At 38.4% G+C, this 20304-nt stretch overlaps 3 protein-coding genes across 6 annotated transcripts; 2 read left to right on the top strand and 1 right to left on the bottom strand.

Annotated features, from left to right (window-relative positions):
• The first annotated feature begins 888 nt into the window (after positions 1 to 888).
• LOC131779916 (pyroglutamylated RF-amide peptide receptor-like) lies at positions 889 to 19196 on the top strand. Of its 4 annotated transcripts, none has more exons than XM_059096519.2 (5): positions 889 to 914; positions 14890 to 15040; positions 15759 to 16029; positions 16700 to 16951; positions 17357 to 19196. In XM_059096519.2, exons 2-5 carry the CDS (start codon positions 14922 to 14924, stop codon positions 17687 to 17689), a joined length of 975 nt encoding a protein of 324 aa, XP_058952502.1. In that variant the 5' UTR covers positions 889 to 914; positions 14890 to 14921; the 3' UTR covers positions 17690 to 19196. The 4 variants fall into 4 exon arrangements, with proteins under 4 accessions (XP_058952502.1, XP_066028795.1, XP_066028794.1 ...); XM_066172698.1 differs by lacking the exon at positions 889 to 914 and adding an exon at positions 6408 to 6594; XM_066172697.1 differs by lacking the exon at positions 889 to 914 and adding an exon at positions 9041 to 9112.
• On the bottom strand, positions 8084 to 8806 carry LOC136283534 (uncharacterized). Its single transcript, XM_066172522.1, has one exon. The coding sequence runs from the start codon at positions 8804 to 8806 to the stop codon at positions 8084 to 8086; it is 723 nt and encodes a 240-aa protein (XP_066028619.1).
• Positions 11243 to 14568, top strand: LOC136283608 (uncharacterized). The gene has a single exon (XM_066172716.1). The coding sequence runs from the start codon at positions 11275 to 11277 to the stop codon at positions 14473 to 14475; it is 3201 nt and encodes a 1066-aa protein (XP_066028813.1). The 5' UTR covers positions 11243 to 11274; the 3' UTR covers positions 14476 to 14568.
• Positions 19197 to 20304: the final 1108 nt, after the last annotated feature.

Below are 20304 nucleotides of genomic sequence, written 5' to 3'. Positions count from 1 at the left end.
GAATCTGATGACTCCACTTTCCACGGAATAGTTCCTAATGTATTACATCATCAACTTCCTGTTTTCCAATGACACCACCGCATCGGCTGTTTCTCACGCGTTTCAAACTGTTTCTGACGCCACAGAAATGTTTTAAATTCATTTTCTTCAACCTGTTTCTTTCAAATTTAATTTTTTCAAACTAATTCTGATGCGTCAGTTATTTTTCAAATTTATTTTCTTCAAACTGTTTAATAATTCATTTTTCTATCTCTCGCCAAAAAAAGGTGTATAATGATTCGGCACTTTTTTTACTCTCTTTGCTATTGAGGATGAATTGAATGAGGTCGTTTTTGGTTTTCGCAATTGTATGACCACTGATGCCTGCTTCTGTTGCCATGTTTCTTATTTCAAACATTTTCATGCTTTCATCTGTTCTTCTGACATTTGGAAAACGTCTGACATTTGGAAAACGTCTGACATTTGGAAAACGTCTGACATTTTTTATTTTAACCATGTTTGTTTTTAATTTCGGCGTAGAATCGCTCAAGCACTCTTCTTTAAACACCACTTTTTCCAAACCGACAACTAAAAATTAGTGCTTTTTACAGCGTTTTCGTTGTTAGAGCTGTTTTTCAGCTGCTATATTGTTGTTGCGGTGGCGAAAGAAAACCTACTTAACACGCCCACCTTTCGCTCGCAAATTTTCAGCGTATCCAAAGGTTGCATTTGATTGGCTATCTGTGTGTTTCTTTGAATTTTGACCGATCAGAATGTCTGGTTTGTTAAATTAACTGTTGTTAATTGTTGTTGAATTAACCCTCTTCTGCATTGAATTACCAGAAAACTGCATTTATCTCAACCAATCAGAACGGAGTAATTTTTTCATGCATATTATTATTGAGGAAAGAAGCCTTCGGCCAAGCCGCGAGGAGGTATGTCGTAAAATCTTTGTGAATATTTTTAATGAGAAATTTTCTAATGTCAGACCCTTATGACTAATGAATCATCAAACAGGATTTTTGCTTGAATAAGATGGTTTTTGTGATACACTAAAATTAGTTTCTGAGTTTGGCGGGATTCAACACTATGAATATCCAAACCCATTTCATCAAACATACAAGCAGTTAGAAAGCTAGAGGAGGAGAGATGAGATAAAAAATTTTAAGTGTAAAATATCTGGAGTGACTTTTCTAGGAATAGAATATCACGTTCAGAATCCGATTAAAAAACAAAGAACTGAAGAAGGAAAATTTCATTTGAGGTCTTGTTTCTGACGCGTGAGAAACATTGATGTTTCAAATCTATTTTTAAAAAACCTGTCTCTGACGCTTCGGAAACATTGATGTTTCAAATTTATTTTCTTCAACCTCTTTCTTTCAAACTAATTTTTTCCAACTGTTTCTGACACGTTAAAACTGTTCAAATTTATTTTTCAACCTGTTTCTGACGCGTCAGAAATGTTTCAAATTCACTTTCTTAAAACCGTTTTTGATGCGTCAGAAATATTTCAAATTTACTTTCTTCAAACCATTTTTGAAGCGTCAGATATGTTTTAAATTAAATGTCAGTTTGGTACACGTTTGAAAGAGCATCAAAAAACGGTTTTCTTTTGCAAAAAAGAAAATTCAGCTTTATTGGAGCACACATGCCTAACCAACCATACAACTAGGTGGGATAAGTCTTAAATTATCACCACTAATTGGCGTTACCACCAGCGCTATTGTTTGGAAGCCTGGCATGTTAACTCCGTCCCCGTTCGTTTAAACCGTGATGATGGCGGCTTACTTCCTGACGCCTGTTTACATCTCGTCTGAAAAAAAAACAGCTAATTAGTCAGCGAAAATTCGCATAGATGTGATGTGATATTTTTCTTTGGGTTGGTATTTCCGAATAATACGTCACCCTATCAAAGGGTTGCCCGACAATGTCGAAACATCCAAGAACGCCCGAGGGCTCTCCATTGTATACGTTTTCATTATTACCCAAAAGATGACAGCGGACAAGGTAGTTGGTGAATAATTTAAACCATTTGGATAAGTTATAGGTTTGCAAACGTCATTTAATTCCGAAAAGATCAGCCAGATCATCGTCAAGAAGGATATGTTTATTTTGAGGATTGTGGATTTCCAATAATCATTTCAAAGTATTCATGTCAAACTTAACTCCTTCACTCTTCATTGTATGTTGAAGAGCTTGGCCAAGGCTTTTGAATGAATAATTACCTTCTGAAATTGTCTTTACAGTTTGAGTGCCTTGCGCATTGAATACAAAGATTTCTTTCAGTTCGCTTCAAATTAAACCATGAGTTGAAATGTGTCAGAAGATCTGACGCAAGCTTGGATGGCAAGACTGAATCAGTCGATCAAGGATTTCGTTTATTGCATTCTCCGTGCACAAGTCAATGTCAGATCATCAATCTTGGGTTCATCAGGAAGTGCTAAGGAAGCACAACGTGAGTTTCTCGTATGGGTTGAGGATGCAATCAGATAGCCAGACATTTCGAAGAGCGTTCGGAGATTTCAGCTCGCGATTGATGAGGCTAAAGGTAGGATTGATCTTGCACTCTCACCAGGTACTTGGCATATGCCCTCAAATCTTCTCCTGAACACTCGGAATACTACTGGGTATAATAACACCCTGAAGAAGGTAAGTTCTGATGTGAAGCTCGGAGTCAACAAATCAGTGAATTTGGAGATCAAATCAGTCAGAGTAAGGCACATGCATGGGAGTTCATCAAAGATCAACAGGCCGAGCTCCAGGCCCGAGAGGGCACCTCTAAAGCCTTTGGCCAAATCGCGAAAAGGCACCTTTCAAATACAATTAACAAGACTTTAACTGAAGTTCAGGTGAAGACAAAATCATCAAAAAAATATGAAACAAATCATGATATGGTAAAAGGTCGGTTTGATTTCGACTGGACTGATATCAACGTTCTTGATCGCTCAACCACGAATATGGCGACTAACATTATCAGAAGCCATTCCTTTTGACCTAGAAAGCTGATCACTGATCCAGCAGTCTTGGAAATGAAGCCGACTACTGAGCTTATGAGACCTGGGAGAATTCCCGCGATCTTACTGCCAAGAGTCTTAACACCATTCCCAACTCCTTTAGCGACAGACTTCAGACCTCTCGTCAATGCGCTCACAATCACTCCAATTGTTTCTCCGACTGCCAGAACAACAGCTGAGACTATGAAACCGTATTTCTTGAATATGTTTCTCATTGTCTCTCTTAGTGAGGTGCCTGTTTCAAGTTCTTCTGTCCATTCTCAAAAGCATCAATCTGCTCTTGATTTTCTTTTATCCTTTCTCTTGCTCTTTCTCCTATATCTTGGTATTCATTCTCATCATCGGCAATTCCACGATCCTCCTGAATAGACTTCTGTTTCTCTTCCATCTTTTTCTCCTTCTCAGCAATCAAAACCTCTCGACTCTGGGCCAAATGAGGTTTTGATTTGTTTTGGAATTGATGGATTCAACCTTTCCTTATTCGTACCCTTATCTTCAGTATACAAGAGATATGTCTTCTTGCCCTGGCCAAACATCTTTACCAGCAACCTTCCTGTTTTACTATAACAAACCTCGAGTTCCGAAGCCTTTGCCTCAGTATAAATTCTGGTAAGAGAGTTCCATGCCTTCTCATTTGAAGTGATGACACGCGAATAAGTAGTATCACCCTCAATGAGAGATGTTTCGGCAGCTTCCGATACTTTCTCTTGTCCCCTGTTCATTGTTGTCTTTGGAATTTCTTCACCTGATGGCTCCGTAGTTGAATGACAATCTGGTTTAAAAGGTGTTGTTGTATTTCCTTCATCTTCATCATCATCATCACCGTCGTTGTGTTTCAAAAGAGGATCAGTATCTCCAAAATCATCAATTTTAAAATGAAATATCTATAATTTTAAAATGGATGTCAGTGGAAAAACCAACCCAAATTTTGAAAAAGAAGACGTCAAACGCCCTCAAGGCTGACGGCGCAATTCACAGAGTAACATTTAACCCTAATAGGGCGTCCCCAGGTGAAGTCCTTAGAGTCCCAGTTCCAAAACTTGATGACGTAGTTGTCCTCGTGCCAGGATCTCTTTCACCCATCTTTGACATGGCAGTTAGTGGTCACGCAAACAGTTATATAGTTAACAATGTCGCAAGAGCTCTTGTTGACAGGTTGACTGTGAAATTCGCAGGAGAAATCTCGCAGGGCACTGATGGTCATGATCTATTCAAGCTCTATGAGGACCTCTTCTTGACTAAGAATGAGAGGGCGAGCGTGTTCAGAGAAGGTATTCAATCTGTTGATCTTTCGAAGATCCGATGCAATGCTGAAGATAAAAAGAAACCAGGAGTTGACAGGGAGAATAAGCTCAATGATGTTTATCAGAACAAATATAGGATTCCATTGGATCATGAGATTCTGAACGATCATGGTCTTCTTCTCAAGAGGTCTTTCTGATGAGCTTCTTTTCGAGCTCAGGCTTGCACCTGCATGCAATGTTGTGATAGGATCTGACGAGACACAGCTCGCTTGTGAATTGTCTGACATCCAGCTTGAGTTGAACTCATTCACAGTCAAGAACTCGCTGATGAGGCCTTGTTTAACTACAAAAAGGGAAAGAGATTCATGCAAGAACACGTCACTCATCTCAAGAAAACCTAAGTAGGTAACAAATCATGTGCGATCATCAATGAGAGCATCAATGTCCCAAGGATGTCAATGAAGGGACTTCTTTTTTTTACGAGCCATATGTCGCTGGTGCTAGAGGCACTGAGAAGACTTTGAATCCTGACGTAACTGAAGTGAAGGTGATTGTCAATGGAATCCCAAATAAGATCTGGATAGCAGCAGATATATCACGAATTTAAGAAAATATACGACATTTTTTAAAAAAAATGTTTCGACAGTTCTTCTGTCATCTTCAATTCTGATTTATACAAAGTACAAAGTTGAATTTATAGTGTATAACAAAATGCTCATTGAGCAAAACAAACCATGGAAACAAAACAATGTATGCAATTACAAGGAAAGTGTTAAATTAACACGAAAAAGTTGATGATTAAGTGTAGGTTGCTACCATTGAATGTGGATAGCTTCTTTGATTTTAAGTTAGAAAGTTGTGGAAGCGTGATCTAAGATGCCAAAACACTCGTCAGAACAAAGAGTGCGACATAGTTGAGAATTTTGTAAGTGTCTGAAAATGTGAGAGGTCCCATTACTGACCAAGTGCTCATGCACACGCGTGAGTAAATGCTGAGGGGTTTCACCGACATAAAAACTTGTAAACCACACACGTACGGGGCCCACGAGGGATAGGGTCTTTCACACCAACTTATAAACTATTTTAAAAGACGAAAAAACCAACTTAATATCTACAAAAAAAGGGCCGATGTAAGGTAGTTTGAAATAAAAGGTCAGCGTAGTGTCTGAAACGGAAATCCTTTCATCCTGTCAGATGCTCAGCTCAACATCATCAACCGTGAGCTTGAAAGTGTGACCTATTAAGGATAACTTCTCATTTACAAAGACACTCTTTTGACAGAAGAAAAAATCAAGGCACACCATGACTTCTGTGCGGGAAGATACAACATAGATATCTGAAAATCTTCACAAAAGACAATCAACACCCCGATGGTGTGACAAGAGAATCGTTTAAGAGAATCATTCAAGAGGATCGTTCAAGAGAATAATTTTTACATCCTATTCAGAACTCAAGAGTGAGACATTGTGAACATTATTCACCTGTGAAAAACTCAAGTTTTCTTGAAATCAAGGTTGTCACCAAAATGTACAATAACCGTTTTTCAATGTTGACTTGAAATCAAGGTTAAATTCATGAGCTGCCTTAAAAATCAAGGTTGTTTTTAAAATGAGCCAGAATCCCCCTTTTATTTAACAAATAGAGAAGCCTTGACTGTGCTCTGTTCTGTTGTAAAGCACTTAGGAAGCGGCTAGAGCACGAAAGAAGTGTAGGGGGAAACACGAGACGTAGTCCAGTCTTTCTCCCTACTTCTTGAGTGCTCTAGCCGCTTCCTAAGTGCTTTACAACAGAACAGAGCACAGTCAAGGCTTCTCTATTTGTTTTATAATAAAGAATCCGTTAAATTCCCCAAGAATTACTTTCAATTTTCAAAACAAATCTTATTTCCCAAGCGAAGAACAGTGTCGTCAGCATGCTCTATACTCTCATAAAGCACGCTACAATAAGCCAATCAGAATTCCTGTAAGAATGGTTCAAATAATCTGATTGGCTGTACAAGACTAAAGCTGTCAAAAATGTCAAACCATCAAAGTTCATAAACCATCAAAGTTCATATTCTGCAATAGTTTACAAACTGAAATAGCTCGGCATGTCGAATTTAACACTTTTGCCTGAAGTTTTTTAGTTTCTAATACAGGATCTGAAAGTGAAATGTTCAGTGAAATTCGGCCCAATCGTAGCTCACAAAAATATGCAAGTTATTTCACATGACATGTAGAAAACAAACTGTTCAAGGCGAGTGTATTATGAATGAACAACAGCCGAATTCACCAAGACAAAAAGATCGCTCGGAATGACAGCGCCGTAAAACTCGGTCGCAGTGACTGATCTGGCCTTCCACTCAACGCATCGGAAAGGTAATCAGGGCAAGCTCTTATTTTTTCACTCGAAGGGTAGTCGATTTAGTTCCTGAGGCTTGCTCCGCTGCGATGACCGAAGATCGCCATGATTAGCTAGCCGCGATAGACCTTAAGTCTTTGACACCGTCATGATTAGTATGAATTTTAACAGTTATGCCATGTTATATTTTTCATAATTCCTGTTTTTTACTATTTGAAATCGAAACTTTATATACTATACAATTGTTAGCTTTGTTTGATTTTTATTACCGTACGTAAACTCGCAATCTAACTGAGCGTGAAAACCGTTAAAAAAACTCGGACTGTCTATCTTGTTTTATCTTTGAGGATTTTTGTCTCTGCTCACGTTACAGTAACGTAAATTACTGCGCCTGGAATTTTTGCAAACCTTTGCTTGCTTGTTCCGAAATTTCACTTTCAATTAACGAAAGAAAAGCTAGAAAGAAGTCCCGGAAAAGGTCGGACATAGTACGATTTGGCAGATGGCGTGACAGCTTTAGCTCAGTTCTATGCTCTATACACTCATAGAGCACGCTCTTTCAACCAATGAAAGTACGTGTTATATCCGAGCTTTATTATAATTAACAAATAGAGAAGCTTTGACTGTGCTCTGTTCTGTTATAAAGCACGCAGGAAGCGGCTAGAGCACGAAAGAAGTGTAGGGGGAAACACGAGACGTAGTCGAGTGTTTCTTCCCACTTCTTGAGTGCTCTAACCGCTTCCTAAGTGCTTTATAACAGAACAGAGCACAGTCAAGGCTTCTCTATTTGTTTTATAATAAAGAATCTGTCAAATTCTCCATGCATTACTTTCAATTTTCAAAACTAACTTTATTTCCAAAGCGAACAACAGTGTCGTCAGCATGCTCTATACTCTCATAAAGCACGCTACAATAAGCCAATCAGAATTCCTGTTAGAATGGTTCAAATAATCTGATTGGCTGTACAAGACTAAAGCTGTCAAAAATGTCAAACCATCAAAGTTCATAAACCATCAAAGTTCATATTCTGCAATAGTTTACAAACTAAAATAGCTCGGCATGTCGAATTTAACACTTTTGCCTGAAGTTTTTTAGTTTCTAATACAGGATCTGAAAGTGAAATGTTCAGTGGAATTCGGCCCAATCGTGGCTCACAAAAATACGCAAGTTATTTCACATGACAAGTAGAAAACAAACTGTTCAAGGCGAGTGTATTATGAATGAACAACAGCCGAATTCACCAAGACAAAAAGATAATAATAATAATAATAATAATAATAATAATAATAACGAATTTTTATACAGGATTGAAAAACCCATCAGTGTGTAACACTGTTGTCCTTGGGGTCCTGTCAAAAATAATAAATAAATAAATAAAATAAAATTTAACAAGATATAATCATTGATCTTAAGGTCTAGAAAAGCATACAATAAAATGAAAAAAAAAATTAAAAATTAAATAAAAATGCTCTGAAAAGGATACCTATAACCACGTTTAGATAGAATTTAACTAAAATAATCTCGCAATTTGTTCTTAAATTTCAGTCTCGAATCTAACGACCTTAGTTCAGCAGGCAGGTTGTTGAAAGTCTTTGCTCCTTGGTAATAGAAGCTCTTTTTACCAAATTCTAAACGAACTTTGGGTAATTTCACTGATATACCGTTATTCCTGGTGGCCTTAGAATGAACCAGCCTTTCGAAGTAGTTCTTAAAGGGTGTGCAAACATTATTCAGGAGACAGTCGAAAACAAACAGACAGCTTTTACGCTTGATCAAATTGTTCACGGATGGGGGATTAAAAGAACTATTGCCGATAACTTTAAAGCCTCGTCGTTCGATGTTCTTTATCATTTCCTTTCGGTAATCCGGAAAGCTAAGACCAAGTGTTCCGCAATAGGTAAAGATAGGTGCGATCATAGTGTTATAGATCGATTCTGCACACTTTTGGTCGATCAAAGGACGAATTGATCGCAAGAGATTGATTCTGGTTGCAGCTTTTTTATAGATTCGGTCAAAATGTGATGCGAGGTTTAGTGATGAGTCAAGGTGAACACCTAAGTACTTATAGGTAGAGGTATTATTGATGAGTGACCCATTAGCAGAAAGTTTAAGTTCCTTGTCTTGAAGGTTGATTCTTTTAGCTGTTCCAAATAACATAGACTCCGTCTTGTCCTTTTTTAGGTTAATGATCAGTTCGTTGTCTTTAAACCACTCGCACAGGTTATTCATATCCTCGCTAAGGCTTCTCTGTATAGTATCAATATCTTTAGAAGAGGTATAGATGACTGAATCGTCGGCATAAGTGATAATCTTCGAGTGTTGAAGCGGTTTATGTACATCGTTGAAAAAGATAATGAATAAGATAGGACCCAGGATACTTCCCTGAGGAACACCTGTGAGAATGGGTTGAGGTTCTGATAGCACGCCTTTATATTGGACAACTTGTGATCTGCAGAAAAGGATCGCTCGGAATGACAGCGCCGTAAAACTCGGTCGCAGTGACTGATCTGGCCTTCCACTCAACGCATCGGAAAGGTAATCAGGGCAAGCTCTTATTTTTTCACTCGAAGGGTAGTCGATTTAGTTCCTGAGGTTTGCTCCACTGCGATGACCGAAGATCGCCATGATTAGCTAGCCGCGATAGACCTTAAGTCTTTGACACCGTCATGATTAGTATGAATTTTAACAGTTATGCCATGTTATATTTTTCACAATTCCTGTTTTTTTCTAGTTGAAATCGAAACTTTATATACTATACAAGTGTTAGCTGTGTTTGATTTTTATTACCGTACGTAAATTCGCAATCTAACTGAGCGTGAAAACCGTTAAAAAAACTCGGACTATCTATCTTGTTTTATCTTTGAGGATTTTTGTCTCTGCTCACGTTACAGTAACGTAAATTACTGCGCCTGGCATTTTTGCAAGCCTTTCCTCGCTTGTTCCGAAATTTCACTTTTATTAACGAAAGAAAAGCTAGAAAGAAGTCCCGGAAAAGGTCGGACATAGTACGATTTGGCAGATGGCGTAACAGCTTTAGCTCAGTTCTATGCTCTATACTCTCATAGAGCACGCTCTTTCAACCAATGACAGTACGTGTTATATCCGAGCTTTATTATAAATTACCTTTATCTGCACCTAACAGTGATATGTTGTCTAAAACGTTGACTGATATGAATTTTTTTTGAGGATTTCCAGATTGTTTTCATCAGTTGTTTAACACAGGTAGAGACATAGCGTCGAAAAAACACGCTTCGGCAGTTCGCGGAATAATTGTTTCATGAAAAATTTGGTTAACTAGATTTCTAATTATCTAAGGACTTAATATTTGAACACTGTTGACGTCATCTCTATAATCAATTTAACAAATAGAGAAGCCTTGACTGTGCTCTGTTCTGTTGTAAAGCACGCAGGAAGCGGCTAGAGCACGAAAGAAGTGTAGGGGGAAACACGAGACGTAGTCCAGTGTTTCTCCCTACTTCTTAAGTGCTCTAGCCGCTTCCTAAGTGCTTTACAACAGAACAGAGCACAGTCAAGGCTTCTCTATTTGTTTTATAATAAAGAATCCGTTAAATTCCCCAAGAATTACTTTCAATTTTCAAAACAAATCTTATTTCCCAAGCGAAGAACAGTGTCGTCAGCATGCTCTATACTCTCATAAAGCACGCTACAATAAGCCAATCAGAATTCCTGTAAGAATGGTTCAAATAATCTGATTGGCTGTACAAGGCTAAAGCTGTCAAAAATGTCAAACCATCAAAGTTCATAAACCATCAAAGTTCATATTCTGCAATAGTTTACAAACTGAAATAGCTCGGCATGTCGAATTTAACACTTTTGCCTGAAGTTTTTTAGTTTCTAATACAGGATCTGAAAGTGAAATGTTCAGTGAAATTCGGCCCAATCGTAGCTCACAAAAATATGCAAGTTATTTCACATGACAAGTAGAAAACAAACTGTTCAAGGCGAGTGTATTATGAATGAACAACAGCCGAATTCACCAAGACAAAAAGATCGCTCGGAATGACAGCGCCGTAAAACTCGGTCGCAGTGACTGATCTGGTCTTCCACTCAACGCATCGGAAAGGTAATCAGGGCAAGCTCTTATTTTTTCACTCGAAGGGTAGTCGATTTAGTTCCTGAGGCTTGCTCCACTGCGATGACCGAAGATCGCCATGATTAGCTAGCCGCGATAGGTTTTAAGTCGCTCTGACACCATCAAGATTAGTATGAATTTTAACAGTTATGCCAGGTTATATTTTTCATAATTCCTGTTTTTTACTATTTGAAATCGAAACTTTATATACTATACAAGTGTTAGCTGTGTTTGATTTTTATTACCGTACGTAAACTCGCAATCTAACTGAGCGTGAAAACCGTTAAAAAAACTCGGACTGTCTATCTTGTTTTATCTTTGAGGATTTTTGTCTCTGCTCACGTTACAGTAACGTAAATTACTGCGCCTGGCATTTTTGCAAACCTTTGCTTGCTTGTTCCGAAATTTCACTTTCAATTAACGAAAGAAAAGCTAGAAAGAAGTCCCGGAAAAGGCCGGACATGGTACGATTTGGCAGATAGCATGACAGCTTTAGCTCAGTTCTATACTCTATACTCTCATAGATACATAATATATGCATGCCAATATGGCTGCCACGCTCTTTAGAGCTCTTGCAGTTTTCTATATTTTTACCTTCATAACTATGATAACAGTCGAAAGAGCTTATCGAAATCAATCTTTAACATCAAGATGCATTAGTTGGATGGCTAGATTTGAGCTGAGAGTATCCCGGTCTCGAAATCTCCGGGTAAGAAGGGCTATGGTGAAATGGGACAGTCGAGGCATGGTCTTCCTGGCCGCCCCTGAGAAGTTTGTTGTGCTCGACATTACTGTTAATATGGATGTCCATCCACATCCTGGACCTGAAGAAGTGGATAATGACCACGGTAAACGAAAACAGAGCTCCAACTCCTCGGACTCTGCTTGTCAACCTGCAATTGGGTCAGTCAGAATCCATTGCTCTCACAATCGTGACAGGCTACTTTCGCTGAGACGTTCGGCGGGCCGACCTGCGCCTCATGTTTTCGATACCCTTAAATCCCTGGGAATTCTGAAATACAGAGGTCCGGGATTACGAAGATTGGGGAAAATTACTAAAAATATCTCTGCATCGCAACACTCCGACAGATGTCGACCCATTGAAGTTGTTAAAACCCGGCGGTTTGCTAGACCTTATCGCTTCCAAGATCCCGCTAAGAACAGATATCTTACAGCTATTCCTCGAGAGCCTACTAAATCATCTACCGATTGCTCGGAGTTTGCCGTTCCCAAGTGTATGTTCATCAATATTTGCAGTCTCGCAAAAACTAAGAACAGAGTGCGTGCGGCGGTTGGACTTGAGGCTGACTTGCGATCTAAAGATATTGATGTTTGTGTCGTATCGGAAACACACCTCAAACCGGCACAACCGGATGCGATTGTAAATATTGAGAACTATTCCATCTTTCGTAGAGACAGAAATTGGAATGGCAGAGATATGCGCAATAAGGGTGGGATTGCTATATACATCAGGAACAATCTTGCAGTAGAGGATGTTTACCGCTCTAGTCTTTATGAATTAATTTGTATAACTCTGCGACTTCCCAAGGGACATCGATTTGTAATATGTGGAGTTTATCATCCTCCAAAATTTAATTATGCAGAGATCGATCTAATGAATCATCTTGTAAATACCGTGGATAATATACTAGACAAACATCCACAAACAGTTGTGTTGTGCGGTGGCGATGTCAACAAACTGGATATCAAACGCTTCGAAGAAATGTCTGGTTGGAATGCTCTGGTTAATTTCCCCACCAGAGGGAATTCTTGTTTGGACAACTGTTTCACGAACCGCACGGATCTCTTTTCAAAGTGCTATCCCTTTCACATGCTCTCCAAGACGGATCACATGGGAGTTATTTTACCACCCGGTATAAAGCTTCCACCTATCCGCCGTAAAGTATACGTGCGTGACCAAAGGGCTCATAGAAAGCGTGATCTGTATATCGCGTTGGCGAAGGAAAACTGGGATGATATGATACAGGAAACTGATGTCGATGAAGTGGTTGGTAGGCTCGAAAATACCATCCTAGGGCACCTGGATAGCTGCATGCCTCTGAAAACAGTGCGCATGTCTTCAAGAGACCCGGGCTGGATGACTCCGCTCGTTCGATCGATGATACGAGCCAAATCACGCATATCACTCAGTAATCTAGACCGTCTTAAAGTTATGAATAAAAGGATCTCTGAAGTGATTTTCAGAAACAGAAGGGACTTTATCGCCTCTATTGGAACTCGGGATTGGTGGAAAAAAGTGGATAAAACATCTCAGCGCCGCAAGCCGGTGATTTCTCTATCTCTTGGCCACTACGAACTCAACGCGTTAAATGACTACTTTGGTGACCTATGTACTGACCACGCCTACAGAAAGCCAACACCTCTGGAGATTAGTGAAGATCAGGAAGTCCCAGAAATCTCAGAGCGACAAGTCCTGAATTCTCTTATGCGTATAAAGAAAACAGCAACCGGACCAGATGGCATCCCGTATACTATATGGAAAGACCACGCCGAGCTATTCGTTCCAGTGATCACCTGGATTTGGAATCTGTCTCTTAGAACACACGCCTGGCCTGTCTCTTGGAAAAAGTCAGACCTGTACCCCTTGCCGAAGGTTGATATACCTAAGGGAATATCAGACTTCCGCGGAATAAATGTGACACCTGTCATCGCAAGGTGCTTTGAGAAAGCTGTCTTAGGAACACACGCAAGGGAGACCTTCGATGAACATTCTGGGATCTCACAGTTTGCATACATAGAGGGAGGGAGCTGTACCAATGCTCTACTGACTATCCAACATACTGTCAATCAATATCTTGATATCCCAGAGTGCAAAGCGGTACGCCTATTCGCTATGGATTTCAGCAAGGCTTTTGATAGTGTGAAACACGATCTCCTCTCACACAAATTGAAGCAACTCCCCCTAAATCCTTTTATAGTTAACTGGTATCTAAGCTTTTTGGAAGACAGGCAGCAGAGAGTCATTAGAAATGGGTTTATTGGAAAATGGAAAAGTGTCAACAAAGGTACCACCCAAGGAAGTGTCAGCGGGCCGCACTTGTTCAATGTCTTTCTCAGTGATTTAGAGATACACTTGGACAATAAGAGCGTGCTGGTAAAATATGCAGATGATACAACCATTATCTCGCCTGTGATAGGTGATAATGACAATTCTATCGCACTGATTAATCAGTTTTCCCAGTGGTCTAGAAGTAATGGGATGTGTAGCAATCCATCTAAGTGCAAGGAAATCATTTTCCGCAAGAAAGGTTGTACAATAGAGTTTCCGATGGTGTCTGGAATACCACAGACAAAAGAGCTTACTATTTTAGGGGTAACATTTCAGGAAGACAGTAGGTTCATAACACATATTCGGGAAAAACTAATTAAAGCAAACAAGTGCCTGTTCATTTTAAGATCTTTAAGGAAAGAAGGGTACAATCAGGCCGAAATAGACCATCTGTTTCTAAATCTGGTTCTACCAAATATATTATACGGGCTGTCCGTATTTGGCGCTGTAAATTCCGAATTAACAACAATCCAATGTTTCTTAGATCGATGTTATAAGCGCAAGTATACATCCGATCACATTAATGTTTATGAATTGTTAGTTCAACAGGACACGCGTATCTTCAAGAATGTTTTTAATAATACAATACACCCTTTAAGAGCTATAATGCCAAAAAAGAAATTAACCAAGTACAATCTGAGGAAAGAGACAAGTCACCATCCTAAAATAAACACTGATAGGTTCAAAAACACGTTTGTTAATCGCTTAATTTTTAAACATAATCTAGTCTTATAATTTTTATCTTGATTTTCTCTGTAATTTATATATATACCTTCTTTTAATGTTGTAACATAGGATATGTGATTATTTATCTTATGACTTAATAAAGATTCAAATAAATAAATAGAGTACGCTCTTTCAACCAATGACAGTACGTGTTATATCCGAGCTTTATTATAAAAGGTTATAGACAATGGGAAATTTTGGTCCATTTGATTAAGTTATGAAGTGTGACGGAAATAACAAAATGATTTTTCTCGTGCTATTTGGAATAAATAAGCACTTGTTAATTTTTTCAGACTACAAATTGCACTCGCCCTACAATTTTGTTAGTCTTTGAAAAAATTTACTCGTGCTTATTTATTCCAAATTGTACTCGAAAATCATGTGATTAACTGTACTAACAAATTCAGGTTTGTCTCCGTCCAGGTGATGTATAACCAGCATTGATCCTCTGCACAATGGTCGTGCCTGATACAGCTAATTACGCGATCACCACCATACTGTTAACACTTGTCGCTGTGGACATTGCAGGAAATACATTGGTTTGTTTGATCATAAAAAGACACCTTCAGATGAGGTAATTACGAGTTAAACTCCACTCTTCGTACGTTCTTTCCTTACATATCTGTATTTCATAACAAATACACTTTTTGGCATAATTATGATGATTAGGAGGAATTCTTAAGATTTACGTCATAATAGCGGAGCTCGCAGAGCGTAGCCCCATAATTATACAAAATAGTAGTAACCCATCAAGCCGAAAAAATTTGGATGTACGACCGTACGACCGTACAAGGTGCTACTTTTAACATGCGTGGTCAACTGTACCGCGGGCACGCCGTGGGCTTTGTTTAGTAGTCCAGTGGTCAGTGCACTGGGCTCCAAGTCGGACAACCCGGGTACTAGTCCAGGCCAGAGCAAGGCGTTGTGCCCTTGAGACGTGTGGGGAAAAAAAGTGCGAGCTCCGCTTTTAGGCTTGGCTAAATCTATATATTACATTTACGGGTTGCCTCTTGTGTTTCTTACTTGACTGATATCTTTGAGTAGAAATTCATTAAATGTCCATTACCTTAAATTTAGAATCAGTCCTTATAGTGTATTAGAAAACGTTGATTTTTAGAAATTTCAGGGGCGGGTGAAATTCGTTTGATTACGAGTCAATCTTTTGATGCTTTTGGAATTTCTTTAGAGGTATTTTACTTCACAAAAAAAAAAAATATATATATATATATATATATATATTCAATTGCTATCTTCCCTATTGACCTTTATTAGTTCGCTCTTTGACTCCAAAGGACTCCCATAAATTATTTACTCGTGAACCTGGCTATTTGCGATATCCTGTTTGCAACATTTATCACACCAAAGATTGTTGTAAGCTTCAATATAACTCACCCGGATGGAACTGCAGGCTCAGTCCTTTGTAAGTTGGTGACAGGTGGAAATCTGGCCTGGCTTCCTGGAATCACCTCAGTTGTTACTTTGGTAGCTATTGCTGTGGAACGATATTATACTGCGCTTTACCCACTGGATCCAAAGAGAAAACTGACCTACCGTAAGTTTAAGGTGAGTCAAAACATTCCCATCGACTTACCAGGTGAAAATACTGTCTGAGGTCTCTGACCAGCTGTTATTGAAAAGGAATCGTTTATCAGCATTTTCTGGTCCGTTCGACGTTTAATTTTCACGAGCTTAGATCTCAGGATCCGACATCGGAACCTTTATCTTAAGTTAACAATCACCTCCAAGTCCCTCAAGAAATATCAGTGAAAGTTGACTTGGAATGGGTAATGTTTGAAAATAAATACATCTGCAGACTCAGTCGAGAACTTCATTTGGACCCAGTAGGGGCAAAAAAATCTTTGTTTGCATATTACATTTATAGCAGAGGTAGCATACTCATTGTCAAATTCATTGACATGGTACAAGAAGACTAATTGTCATTCCTCATGCCATAAGTACGGTCATTATTCCTTACGCAAAAAGCGCGGTCAGTATTTCTTATGCAATAAGCATGGTCAGTGCATTTACCTGAATTTGGATATTCGATAACGACATATGTTATTCCTAAACTTGAAATATAAATTCATGATGATTATGAACGTAATAGAATTCGAATTCAATTTTTTTATTTCAGGGGTATGCATAGCCTCTCTTGATGACCGAAAAAGCAAATACACCTCGGATCAAATTATTTTCGAAGAAAATGAAACGCTTCCATGAATTTATATTTCAGGTGATCGTCCTTAGTTCTTGGGTGTTCTCGCTGATTTTCAACTCACCAAAATTTTTCGTCAGGACATTTGATGACCAGAAAAATCATTGTGTACAAAGCTGGCCCAAAAGGTGGATGATTACAGCTTCCTGCTTGACGTGGTTGTTTCTGATCGTAGTTTCCGTTGGCATAATGATTGTGTTATACTCTAAAGTAGTATACACGTTATGGTACAAACCCAATGATGGCAACCCACTAAACTATCAACAACGGGTGAGTTAATAATTTTAAATTATGTCTGGAATAGTCAAACCAATTCAGCTTATACTGAGTCAGTTTAGTTAATAAGGCTGAAGTAGCCAGAGTAAAGGTATAAACAATTCTCTCTCTGTGGTTATTTGTTAGAGCTCCAGTGAGAGTACTTTTATTTTCTACCTGCGCATGACGAGTGTTTACCGCAAGGTCTACAGCTGGGTCACAAATATATGCTACAGAGTTTTCATATAAATTTCTGCCTCAAAGTCTCGAAGAATTATGTTGTCAACTTTACTAAGCATTCACTTTCCTTGCCGTTAACAGAAAAATAAAATAATTTTAACCCTTGATATCGGTGAGGATTTAATTGGTAATAGCATCTGAGTTGACAATATCTTCTCTTTCCTTATACTTGATTCACAGAGTGTGCTGAAGGTGCGGAAACGCGTCACTTTGATGGTCATAACTGTCAGTGTCATATTTGCGATTTGTTGGGGAGCAGAGTCAATTGAATACGTGTTAAGATTTCTCACGACTCTGAACATCACCTTCGTCCATATTACCATCGTTGACATGATGGTGTTGTTTAATTCAGCTGTTAACCCATTCATATATGCCCTCCTGAACCATCAATTCAGACAGAAGATCAGAAGAGTGACTTGCTGCCTAAGTTCTGTGGTAGCGCCTAGGCCACGGGCTGAAACCGGCACGAAGAAAAGTTTTGTGGATGAAACCAAGCCTTATATTCTTAAATAGCTCATGACAAATGGCTCAGAAGCCGTCAAAGTACCTTAGTTCTTCTTTGTTAGTGGCCAAAAATCCACTTCAGAGAAAAAAGACTGCATGTAGTAGAAAACTAAGCCAACTTATATCTTGAGCACGGAATCTTTGTATCGTTTACGACCAGTATGGATCATAGAGAGCGAAGGAATTAAACTGAAAACATATGAAAATCATATATAAATCTTTTTTTTTTTCTTTCAGGCATTATTTTTCACTACTAGTTAAGTAGTATTCATAACTGCGAGGATCGCTTCCATTTCGTTTCTTCAACCGCAGTGTACATATATGATTTTCATGTATTTACAGTAATGAATTTACCACGTGAAGGGTTTATTTGTAACCAACATAATGACCAGCTCCCAGTTGACTTGTTATCTCAGTTGGTAGAGCGCTGCACCGATATAAAAAATGTGAAATAAGATAATTTGTTAACAGTCAAATTTACTGTAAGTTGCGCTTATAGTACAAATATCGTTTTATAATGCAAAAAAGCTCCAAAAAAGGCAGATGAAAACAAGTTTAAAAACAAAAGGCAGGAAAGAAGAGAAGAAAAAAAGAAAAAGAAAAAAACGGAGAAAGGACTGGAAGAAAGGGAAACTCTGAGGAGTTCCTTACTTTCATCCCAAAATCCTAGTTCTCATCCATACTACTAATTCTCTTGATCGATTCAATAGCTGCCGTAGCTAAACATCATCATCCAGCCTTCATGTTACATATCATTCCTTTCTAATAGAGTGAATTCGTAGAATCCGTTCGTTTATGCTAATGAGTTTTCACTCAAAGCTAATGAGAAGAACAATAGGCCATTTGCGAATTACTGTTAGTTTCATTTTCAAAGCGAGTCCTGGTGCTCATCCTTTCATGTGATTATAGGTTTTCATTCACATCTCCATTACTTGACTGTTTTAAATTTATATTTTGAGGTTAACAGTGCTTTTATCCCACAAATTTAGGACAAAGAATGTGTCGTAATTACTCTTTCATACTGCTTGTTGTTGGTATGGTTAATAAAGTACTCCAGAAATGAAAGCAAGCTGGACGCCTTACCAAAAATATCGGTAAGAGGACAAATGCGTGCATGCCGAGCACTCTGATAGAGCTTACATGCAACTTTAAAATAACTTGCCTCATATCGGATTTGGGACCTTGCTACCACCGATCTGTTGGATTTACCTCTCCGACTGTGACATAGATATTCTGTCGATGAAATCTATGTGGTATGCGGGTACTTTAACAGGAGCTTACTAAGAGCGACATTTAAGGGCTATAGCCGGGTACATTTATAGACTCAAGCGGACAGTTTCTTTTGGTGCAGTAAAAGAGCATTCATCCTGTTCATTTAGCTGCGGTTAGGCTATTTACAAACTGTTTTTACCACGAGTTTATACGTCTTGAATATTTAGAGGGGTACTGAGCGTTTTTAAGTGTTAATGACTTTCCTCACGCCAGACTAATAAATTTTAATATGACACCTAAACTTTTCAACTGCACTTTCCTAAAAAATTTAACTTTTCAAATTTTTTATCTTTCTATAAACACCAATGTTTCAGTTCTTATAGTTGTTGTTGTTGTTATTTTTTTCTCTCCCTTCTCTCTCCTCCAACTGTCTGAACACAAAGGTCGCAGAGAATCCGGCTGGTTGCTATCAACTTGACTAAAATCCAGTGCATGTCTCAGTTTTGAAAATTCAATTGAAGCTCTCTTTAATAAATGGCCTCATCAAACTTAGGCTGTCTCAATATGGCTCCACCGTTTAATTTCAAGGTCCATTAATCAATACCATTTAGAGAGGGGGACTTTGGAGGTTTTCGGTTAAATGATTTTGGCAATTTTTTGGATCGGTTTTTGGTTTTAGCGCTGAAAAATTCGCTTTTTCGGTTTTGGTGCTTCTATCTGTTTGCGGTTTTTTCAGATGTGATGTCCTACTCGGTTTGCCGTTTTCCCATTTGTTACCCGATCTCTGTTCGCGAATTTTCACCTTCTGCTTGAGTTTCTAATTAATTGAACTTTGTTTTAATGTATGTTATGACGGTAAACACTCAACAGTCAATTCAGGTCGCGTGGAACCAATTGTTTTGAGTACCTGTTACAATCAAATCTTCCGATGAAATCTCATCTAACTTCTTGAACGTTCAATGTAAAGTTATTATTTCTCTGTGGAGGTTTTCAGAGCTGTAGGAGAGCTTTCAAAAAAAATTTTACGAATTTTCGTAATTCAAACAGCTTGAGACAAATAATGGTTTTGTATGCGGTTTTCGGTTTTGATCAATATCTGCTGCGGGTTTTGGCCGGTTTTTTGTGTGCAGTTTTGTAGTTTCTTGTGGAACCAATGCCCAACCTCAAATGTGTCATTTGAACAAGGCGGAGATTATTTTTTGCAGTAAAGTGATATCGAGAGACTCTTAACAAAGATATTATTATAGAATCACGCTGGACATTTTGATATGCATGTCCTTGGATACAAATTATCGAAGGATTTGATTTTCATCTGGAACTGATTTGATATTTTCTTCTTTCCTATAAAATCATGTTTAATCTAATTAATCATGATTTTTCGAGAAATTGTCAAATCAGAAGAACAGATGAAG

This window comes from Pocillopora verrucosa, chromosome 9, assembly GCF_036669915.1.
Source record: "Pocillopora verrucosa isolate sample1 chromosome 9, ASM3666991v2, whole genome shotgun sequence".
Classification (NCBI taxonomy): Eukaryota; Metazoa; Cnidaria; class Anthozoa; order Scleractinia; family Pocilloporidae; genus Pocillopora; species Pocillopora verrucosa.
This window is presented reverse-complemented; position numbering and strand designations above follow the sequence as displayed.